Here is a 24543-nt window from a genome sequence, read left to right as displayed (position 1 = left end):
GAAATCCTTGCTCTAAAGGAACAAAATGCCTCCCAATAACAGTTCAACTGCATTCACTTTACATGAAACATTCAAACGTATTAAAGGTTAGTTGTTGATTGTTTGCTCGTATCATTTCATTTTTTGTGGTCCGAGGTTTTAAACCTTGATCTTTCCCCACATATATTCAGTGATGCCAGCCTCTAATCTCAGTCAGTCTGATTAAGTTCAGTCGTTGTGCCGAATGAAAACAGAAGCTGTTTCAGAGTGCTTTAAACTAAACAGCTTCAGTTTAAAGGGATAGTTCGCCTCTTTTGACATGAAGCTGTGTAACATCCCATATCAGCAGCATCATTTCTGAACATCTTACCCCCTGCTGCGTCCTGTGAGCAGAGTTCCAGCCTCGTTTTGGTGCTGATGAAGGTAGTCCGGCTAGTTGGCTGGGGTTTAAAAAATAAAGCCTTTTGCTTCTCAGAACAATATGCGTTCAACAGAGTAATACATTTGCATCACAAAATCGTTGTGCAGGAAAAAGTCAGACCTCACATCGCTTGGCGCTATTTTTGCCTCCCTTCATATCAGTGAGTTCAGCCACCTAGCGATAGCCGCACCTGTTACAGTGTTTGCTGCTCGGAAGCAGGGGAGTGCTCGGTCTGCACAGTTTACATCGCATTGATATGAAGGGAGGCAAAAATAGCGCCAAGCGATGTGAGCTCTGACTTTTTCATGCACAACGATTTTGTGATGCAAATGTATTACTCTGTTGAACGCATATTGTTTTGAGAAGCAAAACGCTTTATTTTTTAAACCCCAGCCAACTAGCCGGACTACCTTCATCAACACCAAAACGAGGCTGGAACTCTGCTCACAGGACGCAGCAGGGGGTAAGAAGATGTTCAGAAATGATGTTGCTGATATGGGATGTCATACAGCTTCATGTCAAAAGAGGCGAACTATCCCTTTAAGCCCAATTTAGAACAGTTCCATTCAAGCCAGTTCATTTTGATCCAGTTTAGTATCATTTTAATCCCATGATTAAAGCATGGCCTTTAACAGAGACCCAGGGAGGGTCAGCCCCTGCCTCAGCCCACTGGTGCATGAAAAAAAAAAAAAACCTCTGAGGAAGGAGTACAGCCTCTCTGTCTTCTTCTCAGCCCTCACACGCCTCAGCCAGCATCATTCTGCACAACTAAAGATGGCTCTGCTTTAATCTGAGAGCAATTCTGCTCATTCAATTCACTTCACCTTTATTTGTTTAGCACCAAATCACAACAGATGTCATCTCAAGGCACTTCAAAGGTACAGTCCAATTTAAGCCAACTACTGGAGTTGGACTCAACTTGGAATCCCACTGTGGTTCTCACCTCGTCTCTTTTTGTTTTCTCTGAAAAAAGACGAATCACTTCACTTCTTCTCTGCCCCTGTTTTCTGATCTGGTGCGTTCTTTATAAAAACTGGTAGCATGTATGTGCTGAAGACCAGGCAGACATATCAGACTCCTAATCATATACAGTATATAGTGTATATACTGTATATACAGTATATAGTGTATATACAGTATATACAGTATATACAGTATATGTGTGAGGATCTCAGTGCAGGGTCTTGTTAAGGTCAGGTTGGAGTAAGAGTAAAGCAGCACACACAGTGAGAGTTGTTTCCTCTGGGTGTGCCACAGTCTCATGTTCTGGACTGACTGGGGAGACCGAGCAGCTGGCGTGTACAGGGGCTACATGGACGGGACAAATGTCTCCTGCATCGTGTCAGAAGGTGTCCGTTGGCCCAATGGGATCACAGCTGATGACCACTGGCTGTACTGGACCGAAGCCTACAGCGACCGCATCGAGAGGGCCGACTTCACGGGGGGCCAGAGGAGCGTCCTGATGGAGGGGCTGCCCCATCCCTACGCCATAGCTGTTTTCAAGGCAGGACTCTGTTCGCTCTTTACACCTGTTCTGACACTTTATTTCACTTCTTCTGGAAGCAGTTTAAATTCTTGCTCTGAATTCTGATTTCAGAATGATCTGTACTGGGACGACTGGTCAAGAATGGGAATCTTCAAAGCTCCGAAGGCTGGATCTGAGAGCAATGAGCTGATTGTTGGCAGACTAACTGGAGTCATGGACCTGAAGATTTTCTATAAGGGGAAGAACAGAGGTGAGGATCAGACAGATGTTACCTCCAGAAACTTTAGAGTTGGGCCTCATACTTTGAGCTTCACAAGTTCAAATCTTCCAATACATTGTCTCAACTGAAATATTAATAGCAAACGAAGAGTCTTAACAAATAGTTCCACATACAAGCTGCATGTTCAGATGAATGAAATGAGTCCCGGTGTTACTTCTTGCCCACCAGGCCATAATGCATGTGCCGACCAGCCCTGCAGCCTTCTGTGTCTGCCTCAGCCCAGCCACAGACACACCTGTGTGTGCCCGGATGGTGCCCCCACTCTGACCATGCCCAACGGGGAGCTGCAGTGCCAGTGCCCCCCCGGCTACCAGCTCCAAAACAACTCCTGTGTGAAGACTGGTGAGAGCAAGCACACAGCCCAGAGCCCTGCTGCATGCTCCGAGCTCTGTCAGATCTGTGACCCCAGCCCTGTTGGAATTAAAGCCTCCACCTCATTAATTAGCACTTTACATGGGATTCTTCTTGTCTTGTGATCAGAGCACAGCTGTTTGCCCAGTCAGTACCGCTGCGCTAATGGCCGCTGCATCAGCAGCATCTGGAAGTGTGACAGTGACAACGACTGTGGAGACATGAGTGACGAACAGGAGTGTCGTGAGTGTCCGGCTGAAGTGCTTTTCTCTCAGTAAAGACAAAAAATCTGCCTTCATTATGGAAACAACACCAATCTGTCCTTGTCCACTCTCAGCCACTACAGCCTGTGACCCATCCAACCAGTTTCGCTGCCTGGCCTCAGGCTCCTGCATCCCACTGGCTTTCAAATGTGATCATGAAGACGACTGTGGAGACAACAGTGATGAGGAGCATTGTGGTAAGATATGTTACTTTATGCGGTGTGGCTGTCACGCCCAGTATCCGTGTGCTGAAGGTGTTGATACAATGTTTGCTTTCATTCCTAAGCTGTGCTAACACTGCCTGACTCGGGCTGTGCTAACACTGCCTGACTAAGCTGTGCTAACACTGCCTGACTCGGGCTGTGCTAACACTGCCTGACTAAGCTGTGCTAACACTGCCTGACTAAGCTGTGCTAACACTGCCTGACTCGGGCTGTGCTAACACTGCCTGACTAAGCTGTGCTAACACTGTCTGACTCGGGCTGTGCTAACACTGCCTAACTCGGGCTGTGCTAACACTGCCTGAGTAAACTGTGCTAACACTGCCTGAGTAAGCTGTGCTAACACTGCCTGAGTAAGCTGTGCTAACACTGCCTGACTCGGGCTGTGCTAACACTGCCTGACTAAGCTGTGCTAACACTGCCTGACTCGGGCTGTGCTAACACTGCCTGACTAAGCTGTGCTAACACTGCCTGACTAAGCTGTGCTAACACTGTCTGACTCGGGCTGTGCTAACACTGCCTAACTCGGGCTGTGCTAACACTGCCTGAGTAAACTGTGCTAACACTGCCTGAGTAAGCTGTGCTAACACTGCCTGAGTAAGCTGTGCTAACATTGCCTGAGTAAGCTGTGCTAACACTGCCTGACTAAGCTGTGCTAACACTGCCTAACTAAGCTGTGCTAACATTGCCTGAGTAAGCTGTGCTAACACTGCCTGAGTAAACTGTGCTAACACTGCCTGAGTAAGCTGTGCTAACACTGCCTAACTCGGGCTGTGCTAACACTGCCTGACTAAGCTGTGCTAACACTGCCTGACTAAGCTGTGCTAACACTGCCTAACTAAGCTGTGCTAACACTGCGTGACTAAGCTGTGCTAACACTGCCTAGCTCGGCCTGTGCTAACACTGCCTGACTAAGCTGTGCTAACACTGCATGACTAAGCTGTGCTAACACTGCCTGACTAAGCTGTGCTAACACTGCCTGACTAAGCTGTGCTAACACTGCCTGACTGTGTCCATGCAGCAGAACCAGGCTGGCATGATGCTCCTACTGGTGAAGGTTGACAGTTTAGAATTGAACTGAACAGCAACAGTCAGGGCAGTGTGCTGATTGCTCCCACAGTGGGCTTTTCTTTTTGGTTTGTTCTTATGATATCTGTCTGACATCCAATCACAACTTGGGAAAATTGCTGCTCAAACAGCTCCTGTCTTTTTTTCTGGGTTAGTTCTGCTCCATAACTTTTTAGTACTTGCTTTTTCTCTTTTAAAAAAATGTTTATCTTTTTTAATGTCTTGTTTCATGTCTATTGTTGCTGCTGTGACAAGTGAATTTCCCCGTTGTGGGATAAATAAAGTATAATCTAATCTAATCTAATCTAAAAGTTGCTGCCTGGAAAGGAGCCAATATGAAAACATCAGCGCCTTTCTGAAAAGATCCCAATTTTTCTGCTGGGAGGTGGAGAGTTTTCTAAAAAGAGTTTTTCTATAGGTGGCCACAAACTCTCTGACTTCATCAGGAAAAACTGTAAAAAAGACAAATTGTTCCATTTTCTGCTCACACAGCATCATCTGCTTCCTTTGGCAGTTTCCTTTGATAGCTTCTTGTATTTGCCAAGATTATTGGTGTCAAATACAAAAGTAAATCCACTTGATAAGTAAAGAAATGAAGCACGTGCACATGTTCTACTGTGTTTTTAATGCAGAGTCTCACCAGTGCGGCCCCGGGGAGTTCACCTGTGCACGTGGGGTTTGCATCCGGGAGACGTGGCGCTGTGATGGAGACAATGACTGCAGGGACTGGTCGGATGAAGCCAACTGTACAGGTTGGGTCACCATGCATTACTCTATCCTACAGCGGCAGACTTGGTCAAAAGCAAAGTGGTATTGTAGAAGTTGACTCTCAGTACTGGAGGCCCGTGTCTGTGCTGATTCTGACAGGACACGCTTGCTCATGCATTTACTTTCACGTGTGTTGCCGTTTCAGTTTGCTGTCTGTGAAGTCCCAGTTTGACTGTGTCTCCCTGCCTTCATTCTGCTTTTTTCTGACCCAAGTGGGCCACCATACATGTGAGCCCAGCAGCTTCCAGTGCCACACTGGTCACTGCATACCTCTGCGCTGGAAGTGTGATGGTGATGATGACTGTCAGGATGACTCAGATGAAGATCCCCAGTATTGTGGTAAGCTGACATTATGTGGAACTCATTGTGTCATCTCAGAATCATCCTCTTTGTTGAGTGCAACAGTGAAAGCATCAAGTTCCCTTGTTTATATTCTGCTCATGGGATATGGGTGTGGAATTGTAGGTCTTTGCTTGATATATCACGAACATGTATCCAGACCCAAAATGTTGTGTTAGTAAGGAGCCATGAGTTGGATCTCCTACCTGTACAGCTTTCACCTGTGTGCAGGTCAGCATGCCCCCCCCAGGGAAAAAACTGCACCATCACCAGGTTTACAGCAGGAAGGGCTCCTCTTTGGGTGATCAGCTGGTGTTAAGGGACACAAGCCACTGAGCTTTGAGCTGTCCAATCCAATCATTTCCCCAGATTCTCCGCAAAGGTTTAGTTTGGACTACTGAGATTCAGTGAACCTGAAATAAAAGCTTAAAGTTTCTGAGAAGCTTTAATGTCCCATCCACACCTAAGCATTTTTGGAGTGTGCGATATTAAAATGGTCCCATAAAAGACTTTATATCTCTCCACAGAATATGGAAGCCTAAAATAAGTGAGAATGACTTGTGCTGTGTTAGCAGACGTGGAGCCAAAGCTAGAGGAAGCAGAGCCAGATGAGTGGAGCTTTATTCATGCTGTGTGTTTTCAGAGGGGACTCAGTGTAAAGGCTTCCTCTGCTCCAACGACACCTGCCTGCCAGCCGCAGCGCACTGCAACAGCATCCAGGACTGCCCAGATGGCGCTGATGAGCAGAACTGTGGTGAGTGGCTGCTTCTGCTCCACACAGTCAGTCATGCTGTGTGTGCTTTGTAGCATCACAGAGTTAGCATAGCATGCATGTCACACGCTGCTCAGCTGCATTGTGGGTGTATTGTTGGTAAGGTGTGATGGTGAGTCATGCTGCTTTTTTTCCCCACACAGACCCCCTGTGCACTCGCTACATGGAGTTTGTATGTAAGAGCCGAGCCCAGTGTCTGTTTCAGTCTTTGGTTTGTGACGGCATCAAACACTGTGAGGACGGCTCTGATGAGGATGCTGAGTATGCTGGATGTGGTGAGCTTCAGCCACACGCTGCACTGATCACTGTGTTACTGACAGAGAGCCTTCCATTAGCTACAGACACCTTTAACCTTTATCTCCCTGCAGACTCCTTAGAGCTGCAGAGAGATAATGAAGGATTTCAGACTTTAAAATGACGAGCAGTTGATGAAGAGCACTGCAGAAAGCTCTGTTTCTCTCACCTGTGCATCCAAAGCATCTGATTAAACCAACAGATGGTGGCTTGGATCTGTTTACACAGCTCCGCCAGTTTAACATCAGTCTTATTTGCTGTGTATGGCCCTCAGACATCTTCACCCAGCTTCCACTGAGTTTCCATTAAACCCTTCAGCTCATGTCTGGTTTATGATACAGCATGTGAGAAATAAAAAAAAAGTCAATTATTTTCCCTTCAAAACTTTTGGATTAAAGATAGAATTGCTAAATTCAGTATCATTATATCCATTTGTGATTGCCCTCCCTGTCATCATTTCTATTCTTACAGAGCTACGATCATTGTTAGATACGGATAATTTGTTTTCACATGACACCAAGATGCAGACCTTTGCATGCACTGCTCCTGAATTCAAAGGGAGAAAGGAGCTTTTGCAGGTCTGATGGCCCAGTTAAATCAGGATTTCTTTTTTTGTCAGCCACACAATCTGAATTCGGCAAAGTGTGCGACACCTACACCTTCCAGTGTGCCAACGGAGTGTGTGTGAGCCTGGAGTGGAAGTGCGACGGCATGGATGACTGTGGGGATTACTCTGATGAAGCCAACTGTGGTGAGGAGGAAGAGCTGGTTCACAATTACCCAGATCACTCACACACACACACACTGCATGGAGTGGAACAGATGTAGTCAGTGAATAGGTTCCAGTCCCAGTTCATGACTGTTATTCTGAATGCTGAGCTCTATCTGAGGCCCCCTCTGTCCCGTTCCAGCTGCTCCCACCGAGGTCCCAGGCTGCTCCAGGTATTTCCAGTACGAATGCAGAAACGGACGCTGCATCCCTACGTGGTGGAAGTGTGACGGAGAGAATGACTGTGGCGACTGGTCTGATGAGCTTCAGTGTACAGGTACAAGCTTTAACAACACCCACTTTGGGCTTCTGCTATCTAAAATAATCTTTTTGTAACCTTCTCTATAACCTTTCAGGGGGTGTTACTCCTCATGCTGTGACCCCTGGCCCCACTACATGTGCCCCCAACCGCTTCCACTGTGGCTCCGGAGCGTGCATCATCAACACCTGGGTGTGTGACGGCTACGCTGACTGCCCCGATGGCAGCGATGAGCTTGGGTGTCCAACAGGTACTGACACGCAGAGCTTTCACTGTGAAGGGAGTTCTGATAGTTTGTAGCATTCAGAATGATAAGAATGGATCTAAAGTTTCGACCAGTTGGATTTAGAGGGATTTGGGCGAACTATCCCTTTAAAGGAGAATGAGCAACTCTCTGCATCTTAATCCTCTGACAGCAGCCAATAGCTCTGGGACGTTAGCCCCGGCACCCACCCTGGCCCCTCCGTCCCCTGATCGCTGCAGTCGAGGTCAGTTCCTGTGTCGCCGCCCCCCCCACTGCATCCCTGAATGGCAGCAGTGTGACGGCCAGCTCCACTGCCAGGATGGCTCTGACGAAGCCCACTGCCGTGAGTCCCTGCACATGCTTCTGTTTCAGAAGGATTCCATCACACTTTGCACCTTGTTGCTGAAAAGTGCGAAATAAATAAATTTCACTTCACTTCACATTTAACCTGTGTGTGTGCTGCTCCCATCTAACACACACAGGTTAAATGTGTGTGTTAGATGGGAGCAGCACACACACGCACCCGGAGATAACCCACGCATACACGGGGAGAACATGCAGACTCCACACAGAAAGAACCAGCCGGGAATTTATTTACTAAAGCTTTCACTGATTTTAATCATCATTATGTAAAACAATGCTTCTAAAACTGTTCTTGCAAACTATAAATCCAACTTTTGGCTGCCCATAGAATATTCCGATGCAGGTAGTGGTATTACAGAGGCTTATGTGGGCCCACTCTGCATTTGTCTGCAGCCACCCGTGGGCCTCTGTCGTGCATGAACGGGACTCGCTGCTCTGACGGGGAAGCCTGCCTGCTGGACACTGAGAGGTGTGACGGTTTCCTGGACTGCTCTGACCACAGCGATGAGGACAACTGCACCCGTAGGTCCACAGCAGTATCACCCACTCTCACTCACAAGTCTGCTGGTGGTCCCTTCAGGTCTAAGGCAGTGTAGTACCGCCCCCTGGTGGTTGTTTGTATGACCTACCTCAAACATTACAACTTGGTTCCCTCCTTTTGTCTGCCAGCGGACACTCTGGCCTACAAAGTCCAGAACCTCCAGTGGACACCAGATTTCTCGGGGGCCATCACTCTGACCTGGTCCCGTCCCAAAAACCTCCCTTTGAACTCCTGCTACTTCCTCATCTACTACAGGTGAGCATGGACACACTTCAGAGCGCTTCTCTGTGGCTCACTGTGTGGCTCACTCTGTGGCTCACTGTGTTGCTCACTGTGTGGCTCACTGTGTGGCTCACTGTGTGGCTCACTCTGTGGCTCACTGTGTGGCTCACTCTGTGGCTCACTGTGTGGCTCACTGTGTGGCTCACTGTGTGGCTCACTGTGTGGCTCACTGTGTGGCTCACTGTGTGGCTCACTCTGTGGCTCACTGTGTGGCTCACTGTGTGGCTCACTGTGTGGCTCACTGTGTGGCTCACTGTGTGGCTCACTGTGTGGCTCACTCTGTGGCTCACTGTGTGGCTCACTGTGTGGCTTACTGTGTGGCTCACTCTGTGGCTCACTGTGTGGCTCACTGTGTGGCTCACTCTGTGGCTCACTCTGTGGCTCACTGTGTGGCTCACTGTGTGGCTCACTCTGTGGCTCACTGTGTGGCTCACTGTGTGGCTCACTCTGTGGCTCACTCTGTGGTTCACTGTGTGGCTCACTGTGTGGCTCACTCTGTGGCTCACTGTGTGGCTCACTGTGTGGCTCAATGTGTGGCTCACTGTGTGGCTCACTGTGTGGCTCACTGTGTGGCTCACTGTGTGGCTCACTGTGTATCTCACTGTGTGGCTCACTCTGTGGCTCACTCTGTGGCTCACTGTGTGGCTCACTGTGTGGCTCACTGTGTGACTCACTGTGTGACTCACTGTGTGGCTCACTGTGTATCTCACTGTGTGGCTCACTCTGTGGCTCACTGTGTGGCTCACTGTGTGGCTCACTGTGTGACTCACTGTGTGGCTCACTGTGTGACTCACTGTGTGACTCACTGTGTGGCTCACTGTGTGGCTCACTGTGTGACTCACTGTGTGGCTCACGGTGTGGCTCACTGTGTGGGTCACTGTGTGGCTCACTGTGTGGCTCACTCTGTGGCTCACTGTGTGGCTCACTCTGTGGCTCATTGTGTGGCTCACTGTGTGGCTCACTGTGTTGCTCACTGTGTGGCTCACTGTGTGGCTCACTGTGTGGCTCACTCTGTGGCTCACTGTGTGGCTCACTGTGTGGTTCACTGTGTGGCTCACTGTGTGGCTCACTCTGTGGCTCACTGTGTGGCTCACTCTGTGGCTCACTCTGTGGCTCACTGTGTTGCTCACTGTGTTGCTCACTGTGTGGCTCACTGTGTGGCTCACTGTGTGGCTCACTGTGTGGCTCACTGTGTTGCTCACTGTGTGGCTCACTGTGTGGGTCACTGTGTGGCTCACTCTGTGGCTCACTCTGTGGCTCACTGTGTGGCTCACTGTGTGGCTCACTGTGGGGCTCACTCTGTGGCTCACTGTGTGGCTCACTGTGTGGCTCACTGTGTGGCTCACTGTGTGGCTCACTGTGTGGCTCACTGTGTGGCTCACTCTGTGGCTCACTGTGTGGCTCACTGTGTGGCTCACTGTGTGGCTCACTGTGTGGCTCACTCTGTGGCTCACTGTGTGGCTCACTGTGTGGCTTACTGTGTGGCTCACTCTGTGGCTCACTGTGTGGCTCACTGTGTGGCTCACTCTGTGGCTCACTCTGTGGCTCACTGTGTGGCTCACTGTGTGGCTCACTCTGTGGCTCACTGTGTGGCTCACTGTGTGGCTCACTCTGTGGCTCACTCTGTGGTTCACTGTGTGGCTCACTGTGTGGCTCACTCTGTGGCTCACTGTGTGGCTCACTGTGTGGCTCAATGTGTGGCTCACTGTGTGGCTCACTGTGTGGCTCACTGTGTGGCTCACTGTGTGGCTCACTGTGTATCTCACTGTGTGGCTCACTGTGTGGCTCACTCTGTGGCTCACTGTGTGGCTCACTCTGTGGCTCACTGTGTGACTCACTGTGTGGCTCACTGTGTGGCTCACTGTGTATCTCACTGTGTGGCTCACTCTGTGGCTCACTGTGTGGCTCACTGTGTGGCTCACTGTGTGACTCACTGTGTGGCTCACTGTGTGGCTCACTGTGTGACTCACTGTGTGACTCACTGTGTGGCTCACTGTGTGGCTCACTGTGTGACTCACTGTGTGGCTCACGGTGTGGCTCACTGTGTGGGTCACTGTGTGGCTCACTGTGTGGCTCACTCTGTGGCTCACTGTGTGGCTCACTCTGTGGCTCATTGTGTGGCTCACTGTGTGGCTCACTGTGTTGCTCACTGTGTGGCTCACTGTGTGGCTCACTGTGTGGCTCACTCTGTGGCTCACTGTGTGGCTCACTGTGTGGTTCACTGTGTGGCTCACTGTGTGGCTCACTCTGTGGCTCACTGTGTGGCTCACTCTGTGGCTCACTCTGTGGCTCACTGTGTTGCTCACTGTGTTGCTCACTGTGTGGCTCACTGTGTGGCTCACTGTGTGGCTCACTCTGTGGCTCACTGTGTTGCTCACTGTGTGGCTCACTGTGTGGGTCACTGTGTGGCTCACTCTGTGGCTCACTCTGTGGCTCACTGTGTGGCTCACTGTGTGGCTCACTGTGGGGCTCACTCTGTGGTGACTGTGGTTATGTGTTTCTGTGCTCAGGCTTGTTGGGACACAGCAGTGGACCATCATGGACACCCACAGCAACAAGAGCAGCTACAAACTGACGGTGCTGAAGCCAGACACCACCTACCACCTGAAGGTGCTCACTCAGTGCCTCAGCAAGCTGCACAAGACCAACGAGGTGATCACAGTCAGGACCCCAGAGGGATGTGAGTGTCACACCAGGCTTGTTTATTTGTGCTGTTGTACTCACGCTTTGTTCCGTTACTGTCCCAGTTTCAGATTAAATCAGGACTGTATTCAGGGCAGTTTTCTGACACTGAACTTTGTTATTCAGTAAACCAATAACCATAAACTCCTACTTCTTGTATAATACACTTTTTACTGCATCCTCTTAATTTTGGGTGATGTGTGTGTGTGTGTGTGTGTGTGTGTGTGTGTTGGTGTATAGTGCCTGACCCTCCCAGGAACCTGCAGCTTTCCTGTGACAACGCTGAGGAAGGGACGGTGGAGCTGTCCTGGGGCCCTCCTGATAAGGGACATGGCCTGATCAGGGAGTACATTGTGAGTGATAATGTACGTGTGTGTGAGTGATAATGTACATTTGTGTGAGTGATAATGTACATGTGTGTGAGTGATAATGTGTGTGTGTGTGTGTGTGAGTGATAATGTACATGTGTGTGAGTGATAATGTACGTGTGTGTGTGTGTGTGTGTGTGTGTGTGTGTGTGTGAGTGATAATGTACATGTGTGTTAGTGCTGGGCGGTATACCGGTTCACACCGAATACCGGTTTATAATTTCATTATGATATGAATTTTTAATATACCGCCATACCGGTGTATTTGATTACACAACGGGGGGAACGCTGCGTCGCGTGACATTGTTTGAGACGGGACCCTTTTCAGTGTTGCGCTTCTAAAAACGCATGTTTACTGTCTATTTTTAACGCTATTTAAAAAATACTGGTATTCCTTAAGCTGCATTTCCTTTCCCTGCTCTCCCTCCGTCTCTGTCAGTCATGCGTCTCTCTCACATAGCCTACTCACACACACACACACACACACACACACACACACACACACACACACACACACACACACACAGCCCCTCCCCTCCGTGCACACCGCGTGTGTCTCCATCAGCGAGATCATCCCTGGAAGCCTGGAAGCGTGGAAGCTTGCTAGCTTCAGCGTCGTGTTAGATTAGCTCAACCGAAAGAAGACGGCTGGCGAAATTCACAAAAGGTTGGTATCACGTGCAACCTTATAAAATCACACATTAAAAAGTCTTATAAAAATATTTTATATTTTTAATACAATGTTGTCCCGTCCCGACCCGACCCATAGCAAACAAGCTATTACGCCTTCTTTATAAAGTTAACTAGTCGCAAGTTTGCCGTTAAAAAAAAAAAAAAATGTAGTTGGGTTGTCGAGGTCTAAACACTAGCAGCTGTGAATCAAATAAAGTAGGTTTTTTAAACTCTTACACTGAATGTTTGCTGCTTCTATCCAGATGAGTATTGAAAAATATTTTCCGCTATTGAAAAAGAGACGTGTTGAGGATGAGGACCAGCCTGAACCGGAGGTATCAGTCTGAAACAGCTGAACAGTCCGACCAGTGTAATTAGCTATGTTATTAATTTGTTTACAATGAAGATGTGAATATTAATACAATGAAGTTCTGTGTGACCAATTATTAACGAAGGAATTTTTATTTTAATTTTTAATTCTGTTCTCAATATGTAGAAAATGCTGTGAACACCTAATTATGCATGAAAAAAAAAATACCGTGATATACCGTGAAAAAATAGCGTGATATGTATTTTTGGTCATACCGCCCAGCACTAATGTGTGTGAGTGATAATGTACGTGTGTGTGAGTTATAATGTACGTGTGTGTGAGTGATAATGTACGTGTGTGTGAGTGATAATGTACGTGTGTGTGAGTGATAATGTACGTGTGTGTGAGTGATAATCTACGTGTGTGTGAGTTATAATGTACGTGTGTGTGAGTGATAATGTACGTGTGTGTGAGTTATAATGTACGTGTGTGTGAGTGATAATGTACGTGTGTGTGAGTTATAAGGCAAGGCAAGGCAATTTTATTTATAGAGCACAATTCATACACAGGGCAATTCAAAGTGCTTCACAGCTACATAAAATCAGAAGAAGGCAATAAAATCATTAAAAAGAAATAAAAAATAAAGAAATTAAAAACCCATTAAAATAATCATTAATTAATTTAAAAGTGAAGAGTGCAGATCAAACACTTTCAGGTGTCATATGCACACCTAAACAGAACTGTTTTCAGCCTGGATTTAAACATTGTCAGAGTTAAGGCCTGTCTCACATCTTCTGGAAGGCTGTTCCAGATGTTAGGAGCATCAAACTGAAACGCAGCCTCACCTTGTTTAGTCCTGACTCTGGGCCCCAGCAGGAGACCCCTCCCTGAGGCAGGAGACCCCTCCCTGAGGTTCTCAGAGCCCGAGTTGGTTCATGTGGCTCTAACATGTCAGAGATGTACTTTGGTACTTGACCATGAAGAGACTTGTACACAAGCAGAGCTGTTTTAAAGTCTATTCTCTGAGCGACAGGAAGCCAGTGCAGAGACCTGAGCACTGGACTAATATGGTGGTATTTCCTGGTTCTAGTCAGGACTCGAGCAGCAGCGTTCTGGATGTACTGCAGCTGTCTTACAGCCCGTTTAGAGCCCAGTGAGCAGGCCGTTACAGTAGTCTAACCTGCTGGAGACAAACGCATGGATCAGTCTCTCTAAGTCTGCTTTAGACACTATTCCTTTGATTCTGCCAATGTTTTTTAGATGGTAAAAAGCTGCTGATGTTACAGATTTAATGTGGCTGTTAAAGTTCAGGTCTGAGTCCAATATTACCCCGAGATTTCTAACCTGATTATTAGGTTTTAGAGAGAGAGTCTCAAGGTGACTGATAACACTTTCTCTTTGTTTCTGTGGGCCACAGACAATGATTTCAGTTTTGTCTGAGTTTAGCTGGAGGAAATTGTTTTACATCCATACACTGATCTGTTCAATGCAGCGACACAACGTATCTACAGGCCCGTGTTCTCCTGCCGTCAGTGACACGTAGATCTGAGTGTCATCTGCATAGTTGTGGTAGAACAGCTGCGTATAAGCTGGCCTTATGGAAGCATGTACAGATTGAAAAATAGGGGTCCCAGGATTGACCCCTGGGGAACCCCTTAGGTCATAGCCATTTGTTCTGAGACACAGTTACCAATTTCAACAAAATATTTCCTGTCCTCCAGATAGGACTTGAACCAGTTTAAAGCACGACCAGAGATTCCCACCCAGTCTTCTAACCTCTGTAATAAGATCGCATGGTCAACTGTGTCAAAGGCAGCACTCAGGTCCAGCAGAACTAAGACTGTGACTTTACTTGCATCTGTGTTCAGGCGGATGTCGTTTGTCACCTTGATCAGAGCTGTCTCAGTGCTGTGGTGGGGCCTAAAGCCTGATTGGAAAAATCAAAAGCATTGTTAGACAGGAGAAAGTCACTAGGCTGTTGGTATACAACTTTTTCTAGGACTTTGCCTAAGAATGACAGGTTTGATATGGGCCGGTAGTTGTTCAGTACTGTGGCATCAAGATTGCTCTTCTTTAGAAGAGGCTTAATGACAGCAGTTTTTAAGACCTTTGGAAATGTTCCAGTCTGGAGTGAAATGTTGACTAGATGAGCGAGTTGTAGGTAACAAACTGCTCAGCACAGACTTTAGGAATCTAGTGGGCAACTCATCAAGGCAGCACGTTGATGAACTCAGACTATATTATAATATATGTGTGTGTGAGTGATAATGTACGTGTGTGTGAGTTATAATGTATGTGTGTGTTGACAGACTGAATACAGCGAGCGTGGAGGTCTTGATTGGACATCACAGAGATCCACTAAGACCAGCAGCGAAGTGAAGGAGCTGCAGCCGGACACTCTGTACAGGTTTCGGGTAAGACGCCCACACGTCTCACTGTGGTTGCTTAAAGAACTTTAAGAAGAAAAAAACCAGCTTCAGCATGTTTTCCAGGTGGCTGCAGTGACCAGCCGAGGTGTTGGAAACTGGAGTGAGATTAAATCGATCACCCCTGAGAAAGGTGAGTGCATGTACAGCTTTCCCGTTTGCTGCTGGTCTGAACACGACGTAGCACAGGCGCTAATGTGACGGCTACATGTAGGACTTTAGCTTTCTCCGGTCCTCTTTATTCATGCACAGACACATCTGCTTTGAGCTCAATGATGAATCATGTTTTATTTATGGTTTTAAAGAAATGCAGGGCTGCGCTGTTCAACCCCTACGATCTGATTGGCCACCACAAGTTTGGGCGTCATGTTGAAGTTGAAAGGTCGTGACCAATTTCCGAGTTCAAGTGAATGCAGTGCAAGTGCTCTCAGGGACTGTTTGTGCAACAGGAGCAGCCCAAAGAAATCAGAATGTGCTGCTGCACCTGAACTGGAAGCCTGTGCTCCACTCTTCTTTCTGGGTTACTCACCTTTACTTAAGTTTACTGACCTTTACTGATCTTTACTGAACTTTATTGAACTTTACTGACCTTTACTGAACTTTACTGAACTTCACTGACCTTTACTGAACTTTACTGATCTTTACTGAACTTTACTGACCTTTACTGAACTTTACTGAACTTTACTGAAGTTTACTGACCTTTACTGATCTTTACTGACCTTTACTGAACTTTATTGAACTTTACTGAACTTTACTGATCTTTACTGAACTTTACTGACCTTTACTGACCTTTACTGAACTTTACTGATCTTTACTGAACTTTACTGACCTTTACTGAACTTTACTGAACTTTACTGAAGTTTACTGACCTTTACTGAACTTTACTGACCTTTACTGAACTTTACTGAAGTTTACTGACCTTTACTGATCTTTACTGACCTTTACTGATCTTTACTGAACTTTACTGAACTTTACTGAACTTTATTGAACTTTACTGAACTTTACTGAACTTTACTGACCTTTACTGAACTTTATTGAACTTTACTGACCTTTACTGAAGTTTCCTGAACTTTACTGAAGTTTACTGACCTTTACTGATCTTTACTGAACTTTACTGAACTTTACTGAACTTTACTGAACTTTACTGACCTTTACTGACCTTTACTGAACTTTACTGAACTTTACTGACCTTTACTGGTTTACTGAACTTTACTGACCTTTACTGAACTTTATTGAACTTTACTGACTTTTACTGAACTTTACTGAACTGTACTGAAGTTTACTGACCTTTACTGACCTTTACTGAACTTTACTGACCTTTACTGAAGTTTACTGAACTTTACTGACCTTTACTGACGTTTACTGAACTTTACTGAAGTTTACTGACTTTTACTGAACTTTACTGACCTTTACTGACCTTTACTGAACTTTATGGAACTTTACTGAACTTTACTGACCTTTACTGACCTTTACTGGTTTACTGAACTTTACTGACCTTTACTGACCTTTACTGAAGTTTTCTGACGTTTACTGAACTTTACTGACCTTTACTGAAGTTTTCTTAACTTTACTGAACTTGACTGAACTTGACTGAACTTTACTGACCTTTACTGAAGTTTTCTTAACTTTACTGAACTTGACTGAACTTGACTGAACTTTACTGACCTTTACTGAAGTTTACTGACCTTTACTGAAGTTTACTGAACTTTACTGACCTTTACTGAAATTTTCTGACCTTTACTGACCTTTACTGAAGTTTTCTGACGTTTACTGAACTATACTGACCTTTACTGAAGTTTTCTGACGTTTACTGAACTTTACTGAAGTTTTCTGAAGTTTTCTGACGTTTACTGAAGTTTTCTTAAGTTTTCTGACGTTTACTTAACTTTACTGAAGTTTACTGACTTTTACTGAACTTTACTGAACTGTACTGAAGTATACTGACCTTTACTGACCTTTACTGAACTTTACTGACCTTTACTGAACTTTACTGAACTTTACTGACATTTACTGAAGTTTTCTTAACTTTACTGACCTTTACTGAACTTTACTGACCTTTACTGAAGTTTACTGAACTTTACTGACCTTTACTGAAGTTTTCTGAACTTTACTTAAGTTTTCTGACGTTTACTGAACTTTACTGAAGTTTACTAAACTTTACTGACCTTTACTGAAGTTTTCTGAACTTTACTGAAGTTTACTGAAGTTTACTGAACTATACTGAACTTTACCGACCTTTACTGAAGTTTTCTTAACTTTACTGAACTTGACTGAACTTGACTGAACTTTACTGACCTTTACTGAAGTTTACTGAACTTTACCGACCTTTACTGAAGTTTTCTGACGTTTACTGAACTATACTGAACTTTACTGACCTTTACTGAAGTTTTCTTAAGTTTTCTGACATCTACTGAAGTTTACTGACCTTTACTGAAGTTTTCTGACGTTTACTGAACTTTACTGAAGTTTTCTGAACTTTACTGACGTTTACTGAAGTTTACTGAACTATACTGAACTTTACTGAAGTTTACTGACGTTTACTGAACTTTACTGAAGTTTTCTGAACTTTACTGAAGTTTTCTGAAGTTTTCTGACGTTTACTGAACTTTACTGAAGTTTTCTGACGTTTACTGAACTTTACTGAACTTTACTGACCTTTACTGAACTTTACTGACCTTTACTGACCTTTACTGAACTTTACTGACATTTACTGAAGTTTTCTTAACTTTACTGACCTTTACTGACCTTTACTGAACTTTACTGACCTTTACTGACCTTTACTGAACTTTACTGAACTTTACTGAAGTTTTCTTAACTTTACTGACCTTTACTGAAGTTTACTGACCTTTACTGAACTTTACTGACATTTACTGAAGTTTTCTTAACTTTACTGACCTTTACTGAAGTTTACTGACCTTTACTGAACTTTACTGACATTTACTGAAGTTTTCTTAACTTTACTGACCTTTACTGAAGTTTACTGAACTTTACTGACCTTTATTGAAGTTTTCTGAACTTTACTTAAGTTTTCTGACGTTTACTGAACTTTACTGAAGTTTACTAAACTTTACTGACCTTTTCTGACCTTTACTGAAGTTTACTGAAGTTTTCTGAACTTTACTGAAGTTTACTGAAGTTTTCTGACGTTTACTGAACTTTACTGAAGTTTTCTGAACTTTACTGACCTTTACTGAACTTTACTGAAGTTTTCTGACCTTTACTGAAGTTTACCGACCTTTACTGAAGTTTTCTGACGTTTACTGAACTTTACTGACATTTACTGAACTTTACTGACCTTTACTGACCTTTACTGAACTTTACTGACCTTTACTGAAGTTTTCTTAACTTTACTGAAGTTTACTGAAGTTTTCTGACGTTTACTGAACTTTACTGACGTTTACTGAACTTTACTGACCTTTACTGAAGTTTTCTGACGTTTACTGAACTATACTGAACTTTACTGACCTTTACTGAAGTTTTCTTAAGTTTTCTGACGTTTACTGAAGTTTACTGACCTTTACTGAAGTTTACTGAACTTTACTGAAGTTTTCTGACGTTTTCTGACGTTTTCTGACGTTTACTGAACTTTACTGAAGTTTTCTGACGTTTACTGAACTTTACTGAAGTTTACTAAACTTTACTGACCTTTACTGAAGTTTACTGAACTATACTGAACTTTACTGAAGTTTACTGAAGTTTTCTGACCTTTACTGAAGTTTACTAAAGTTTTCTGAACTTTACTGAAGTTTACTGAAGTTTTCTGACGTTTTCTGAACTTTACTGAAGTTTACTGAAGTTTTCTGACGTTTACTGAACTTTACTGACGTTTAATGAAGTTTACTGAACTTTACTGACCTTTACTGAAGTTTACCGACCTTTACTGAAGTTTTCTGAACTTTACTGACCTTTACTGAAGTTTTCTGACCTTTACTGAAGTTTTCTGACGTTTACTGAACTTTACTGAAGTTTTCTGAACTTTACTGACGTTTACTGAAGTTTACTGAACTATACTGAACTTTACTGACCTTTACTGAAGTTTACCGACCTTTACTGAAGTTTTCTGACGTTTACTGAACTTTACTGACGTTTACTGAAGTTTTCTTAAGTTTTCTGACGTTTACTGAACTTTACTGACCTTTTCTGAAGTTTACTGAAGTTTACTGAAGTTTTCTGAACTTTACTGAACTATACTGAACTTTACTGACCTTTACTGAACTTTACTGACCTTTACTGAAGTTTACCGACCTTTACTGAAGTTTTCTGACGTTTACTGAACTTTACTGACGTTTACTGAAGTTTTCTTAAGTTTTCTGACGTTTACTGAACTTTACTGACCTTTTCTGAAGTTTACTGAAGTTTTCTGAACTTTACTGACCTTTACTGAAGTTTACTGACCTTTACTGAAGTTTACTGACCTTTACTGACCTTTACTCAACTTTACTGAACTTTACTGAAGTTTTCTGACGTTTACTGAACTTTACTGAAGTTTACTAAACTTTACTGACCTTTACTGAAGTTTTCTGACCTTTACTGAAGTTTACTGAAGTTTTCTGAACTTTACTGAAGTTTACTGAAGTTTTCTGACGTTTACTGAACTTTACTGAAGTTTTCTGACCTTTACTGACCTTTACTGAAGTTTTCTGACGTTTACTGAACTATACTGACCTTTACTGAAGTTTTCTGACGTTTACTGAAGTTTACTGACCTTTACTGAAGTTTTCTGACGTTTACTGAACTTTACTGACCTTTACTGAAGTTTTCTGACCTTTACTGACCTTTACTGAAGTTTTCTGACCTTTACTGACCTTTACTGAAGTTTTCTGACGTTTACTGAACTATACTGAACTTTACTGACCTTTACTGAAGTTTTCTTAAGTTTTCTGACGTTTACTGAAGTTTACTGACCTTTACTGAAGTTTTCTGACGTTTACTGAACTTTACTGAAGTTTACTGAACTTTACTGAAGTTTTCTTAACTTTACTGACCTTTACTGAACTTTACTGACCTTTACTGACATTTACTGACATTTACTGAAGTTTTCTTAACTTTACTGACCTTTACTGAAGTTTACTGAACTTTACTGACCTTTATTGAAGTTTTCTGAACTTTACTTAAGTTTTCTGACGTTTACTGAACTTTACTGAAGTTTACTAAACTTTACTGACCTTTTCTGACCTTTACTGAAGTTTACTGAAGTTTTCTGAACTTTACTGAAGTTTACTGAAGTTTTCTGACGTTTACTGAACTTTACTGAAGTTTTCTGAACTTTACTGACCTTTACTGAACTTTACTGAAGTTTTCTGAACTTTACTGACCTTTACTGAAGTTTTCTGACCTTTACTGAAGTTTACCGACCTTTACTGAAGTTTTCTGACGTTTACTGAACTTTACTGACGTTTACTGAAGTTTTCTTAAGTTTTCTGACGTTTACTGAACTTTACTGACATTTACTGAACTTTACTGACCTTTACTGACCTTTACTGAACTTTACTGACCTTTACTGAAGTTTTCTTAACTTTACTGAAGTTTACTGAAGTTTTCTGACGTTTACTGAACTTTACTGACGTTTACTGAACTTTACTGACCTTTACTGAAGTTTTCTGACGTTTACTGAACTTTACTGACCTTTACTGAAGTTTTCTTAAGTTTTCTGACGTTTACTGAAGTTTACTGACCTTTACTGAACTTTACTGAAGTTTACTGAACTTTACTGAAGTTTTCTTAAGTTTTCTGACGTTTACTGAACTTTACTGAAGTTTTCTGACGTTTACTGAACTTTACTGAAGTTTACTAAACTTTACTGACCTTTACTGAAGTTTACTGAACTATACTGAACTTTACTGACCTTTACTGAAGTTTTCTGACCTTTACTGAAGTTTACTAAAGTTTTCTGAACTTTACTGAAGTTTACTGAAGTTTTCTGACGTTTTCTGAACTTTACTGAAGTTTACTGAAGTTTTCTGACGTTTACTGAACTTTACTGACGTTTAATGAAGTTTACTGACGTTTAATGAAGTTTACTGAACTTTACTGACCTTTACTGAAGTTTACCGACCTTTACTGAAGTTTTCTGAACTTTACTGACCTTTACTGAAGTTTTCTGACCTTTACTGAAGTTTTCTGACGTTTACTGAACTTTACTGAAGTTTTCTGAACTTTACTGACGTTTACTGAAGTTTACTGAACTATACTGAACTTTACTGACCTTTACTGAAGTTTACCGACCTTTACTGAAGTTTTCTGACGTTTACTGAACTTTACTGACGTTTACTGAAGTTTTCTTAAGTTTTCTGACGTTTACTGAACTTTACTGACCTTTTCTGAAGTTTACTGAAGTTTACTGAAGTTTTCTGAACTTTACTGACGTTTACTGAAGTTTACTGAACTATACTGAACTTTACTGACCTTTACTGAACTTTACTGACCTTTACTGAAGTTTACCGACCTTTACTGAAGTTTTCTGACGTTTACTGAACTTTACTGACGTTTACTGAAGTTTTCTTAAGTTTTCTGACGTTTACTGAACTTTACTGACCTTTTCTGAAGTTTACTGAAGTTTTCTGAACTTTACTGACCTTTACTGTAGTTTACTGACCTTTACTGAAGTTTACTGACCTTTACTGACCTTTACTCAACTTTACTGAAGTTTTCTTAACTTTACTGAACTTTACTGAACTTTACTGAAGTTTTCTGACGTTTACTGAACTTTACTGAAGTTTACTAAACTTTACTGACCTTTACTGAAGTTTTCTGACCTTTACTGAAGTTTACTGAAGTTTTCTGAACTTTACTGAAGTTTACTGAAGTTTTCTGACGTTTACTGAACTTTACTGAAGTTTTCTGACGTTTACTGACCTTTACTGAAGTTTTCTGACGTTTACTGAACTATACTGAACTTTACTGACCTTTACTGAAGTTTTCTGACGTTTACTGAAGTTTACTGACCTTTACTGAAGTTTTCTGACGTTTACTGAACTTTACTGACCTTTACTGAAGTTTTCTGACCTTTACTGACCTTTACTGAAGTTTTCTGACCTTTACTGACCTTTACTGAAGTTTTCTGACGTTTACTGAACTATACTGAACTTTACTGACCTTTACTGAAGTTTTCTTAAGTTTTCTGACGTTTACTGAAGTTTACTGACCTTTACTGAAGTTTTCTGACGTTTACTGAACTTTACTGAAGTTTACTGAACTTTACTGAAGTTTACTGACCTTTACTGACCTTTACTGAACTTTACTGACCTTTACTGACATTTACTGAAGTTTTCTTAACTTTACTGAACTTTACTGAACTTTACTGACATTTACTGAAGTTTACTGACCTTTACTGACCTTTACTGAAGTTTTCTGACATTTACTGAAGTTTTCTTAACTTTACTGACCTTTACTGAAGTTTACTGAACTTTACTGACCTTTACTGACCTTTACTGAAGTTTTCTGAACTTTACTTAAGTTTTCTGACGTTTACTGAACTTTACTGAAGTTTACTAAACTTTACTGACCTTTACTGAAGTTTACTGAAGTTTTCTGAACTTTACTGAAGTTTACTGAAGTTTTCTGACGTTTACTGAACTTTACTGAAGTTTACTGAACTATACTGAACTTTACTGACCTTTACTGAAGTTTTCTGACCTTTACTGAAGTTTACCGACCTTTACTGAAGTTTTCTGACGTTTACTGAACTTTACTGACGTTTACTGAAGTTTTCTTATGTTTTCTGACGTTTACTGAACTTTACTGAACTTTACTGAAGTTTTCTGACCTTTACTGAAGTTTACTGACCTTTACTGAACTCTACTGACCTTTACTGACCTTTACTGAAGTTTTCTGACGTTTACTGAAGTTTTCTGACGTTTACTGACCTTTACTGAAGTTTACTGAAGTTTTCTGAACTTTACTGACCTTTACTGAAGTTTACTGAAGTTTTCTGACGTTTACTGAACTTTACTGACCTTTACTGAAGTTTACTGAACTTTACTGAAGTTTTCTGAACTTTACTGAACTTTACTGAACTTTACTGACCTTTACTGAACTTTACTGACATTTACTGAAGTTTTCTGACGTTTACTGAACTTTACTGACCTTTACTGAACTTTACTGACGTTTACTGACCTTTACTGAACTTTACTGACATTTACTGAAGTTTTCTTAACTTTACTGAAGTTTACTGAACTTTACTGACCTTTACTGAAGTTTTCTGAACTTTACTTAAGTTTTCTGACGTTTACTGAACTTTACTGAAGTTTTCTGAACTTTACTGACCTTTACTGAAGTTTACTGAACTTTACTGACCTTTACTGAAGTTTTCTGAACTTTACTTAAGTTTTCTGACGTTTACTGAACTTTACTCAAGTTTTCTTAAGTTTTCTGACCTTTACTGAAGTTTTCTGACGTTTTCTGAAGTTTACTGAAGTTTTCTGACGTTTACTGAACTTTACTGACCTTTACTGAAGTTTACTGAAGTTTCTGATGAACATTCATGTTCATCAGCCAATCAACATACATTCTGTATTAGCTGAATTCATCATTCATTTCGTCACTAATGTTCTCCCTGCAGGGAGCTCTCCCAGTTCCTTCCAAAGTTAGAACAGCCATAAAAAGTTTCTTCTGTCTGAAAGCAGTTTTATGTCAGAGTTGAAGTTATGGAACCTTAATCCTTCAGGATGCTTCTGGACTGAGGGACACTCTGAGACGCATACCTGTTATCAGCAGAGTGCTGACTCAGATCCTAACAGCTGAAGCTCTGAGGTGACCTTTAGAAGGCTGCTCAGTTGGGACTTACATGATCGTGTTCCTGGTGTCCATCAGCAGAAAATCAGGACAGAATATTCTTAAAGTATAGTTGCAGGTCTTTTAAGATGAGCCCATTTACCCCAAATTGTCTTTTTATGTGGGGAATTTTCTAAAAAACACTTGATGTTCTACATTCTCAGCTTGAAAGGGTTCTTTTCTTGTGGGGGGAATGATGAGGACAAACTAAATGACCAAATGTTTTTAAATGTAAATGTGAATTTAGGGGAATTAAAAATGTGGAGGGCCTTCTCTGTGAAACAGTGTTTCTGTGGTTTGTTCTGGTGCCTCTGAAGAGGCAAACACATCGAAGTCAATATCTTTTCTACCACGTTTACTGAACTTTACTGAAGTTTACTGAACTTTACTGAAGTTTACTGACCTTTACTGACCTTTACTGAACTTTACTGACCTTTACTGACATTTACTGAAGTTTTCTTAACTTTACTGAACTTTACTGAACTTTACTGACATTTACTGAAGTTTACTGACCTTTACTGACCTTTACTGACCTTTACTGAAGTTTTCTGACATTTACTGAAGTTTTCTTAACTTTACTGACCTTTACTGAAGTTTACTGAACTTTACTGAC

The 24543-nt window shown here is 42.6% G+C and overlaps 1 protein-coding gene across 1 annotated transcript in view; it reads left to right on the top strand.

Moving 5' to 3' along the window:
- Positions 1-24543, top strand: part of sorl1 (sortilin-related receptor, L(DLR class) A repeats containing) — a 137569-nt gene that overhangs the window by 99013 nt on the left and 14013 nt on the right. The window contains exons 20-38 of the mRNA XM_075474219.1: positions 1658-1904; positions 1998-2136; positions 2335-2508; positions 2647-2760; positions 2855-2977; positions 4702-4821; positions 5051-5176; positions 5820-5930; positions 6092-6223; positions 6862-6993; positions 7154-7288; positions 7368-7520; positions 7687-7857; positions 8271-8399; positions 8547-8673; positions 11211-11380; positions 11623-11735; positions 15042-15146; positions 15225-15291. Coding sequence (XP_075330334.1) covers positions 1658-1904; positions 1998-2136; positions 2335-2508; positions 2647-2760; positions 2855-2977; positions 4702-4821; positions 5051-5176; positions 5820-5930; positions 6092-6223; positions 6862-6993; positions 7154-7288; positions 7368-7520; positions 7687-7857; positions 8271-8399; positions 8547-8673; positions 11211-11380; positions 11623-11735; positions 15042-15146; positions 15225-15291 — 2588 coding nt within the window. The remainder of the gene's footprint in view (positions 1-1657; positions 1905-1997; positions 2137-2334; positions 2509-2646; positions 2761-2854; positions 2978-4701; positions 4822-5050; positions 5177-5819; positions 5931-6091; positions 6224-6861; positions 6994-7153; positions 7289-7367; positions 7521-7686; positions 7858-8270; positions 8400-8546; positions 8674-11210; positions 11381-11622; positions 11736-15041; positions 15147-15224; positions 15292-24543) is intronic.

This window comes from Odontesthes bonariensis, chromosome 9, assembly GCF_027942865.1.
Source record: "Odontesthes bonariensis isolate fOdoBon6 chromosome 9, fOdoBon6.hap1, whole genome shotgun sequence".
Lineage (NCBI taxonomy): Eukaryota > Metazoa > Chordata > Actinopteri > Atheriniformes > Atherinopsidae > Odontesthes > Odontesthes bonariensis.
This window is presented reverse-complemented; position numbering and strand designations above follow the sequence as displayed.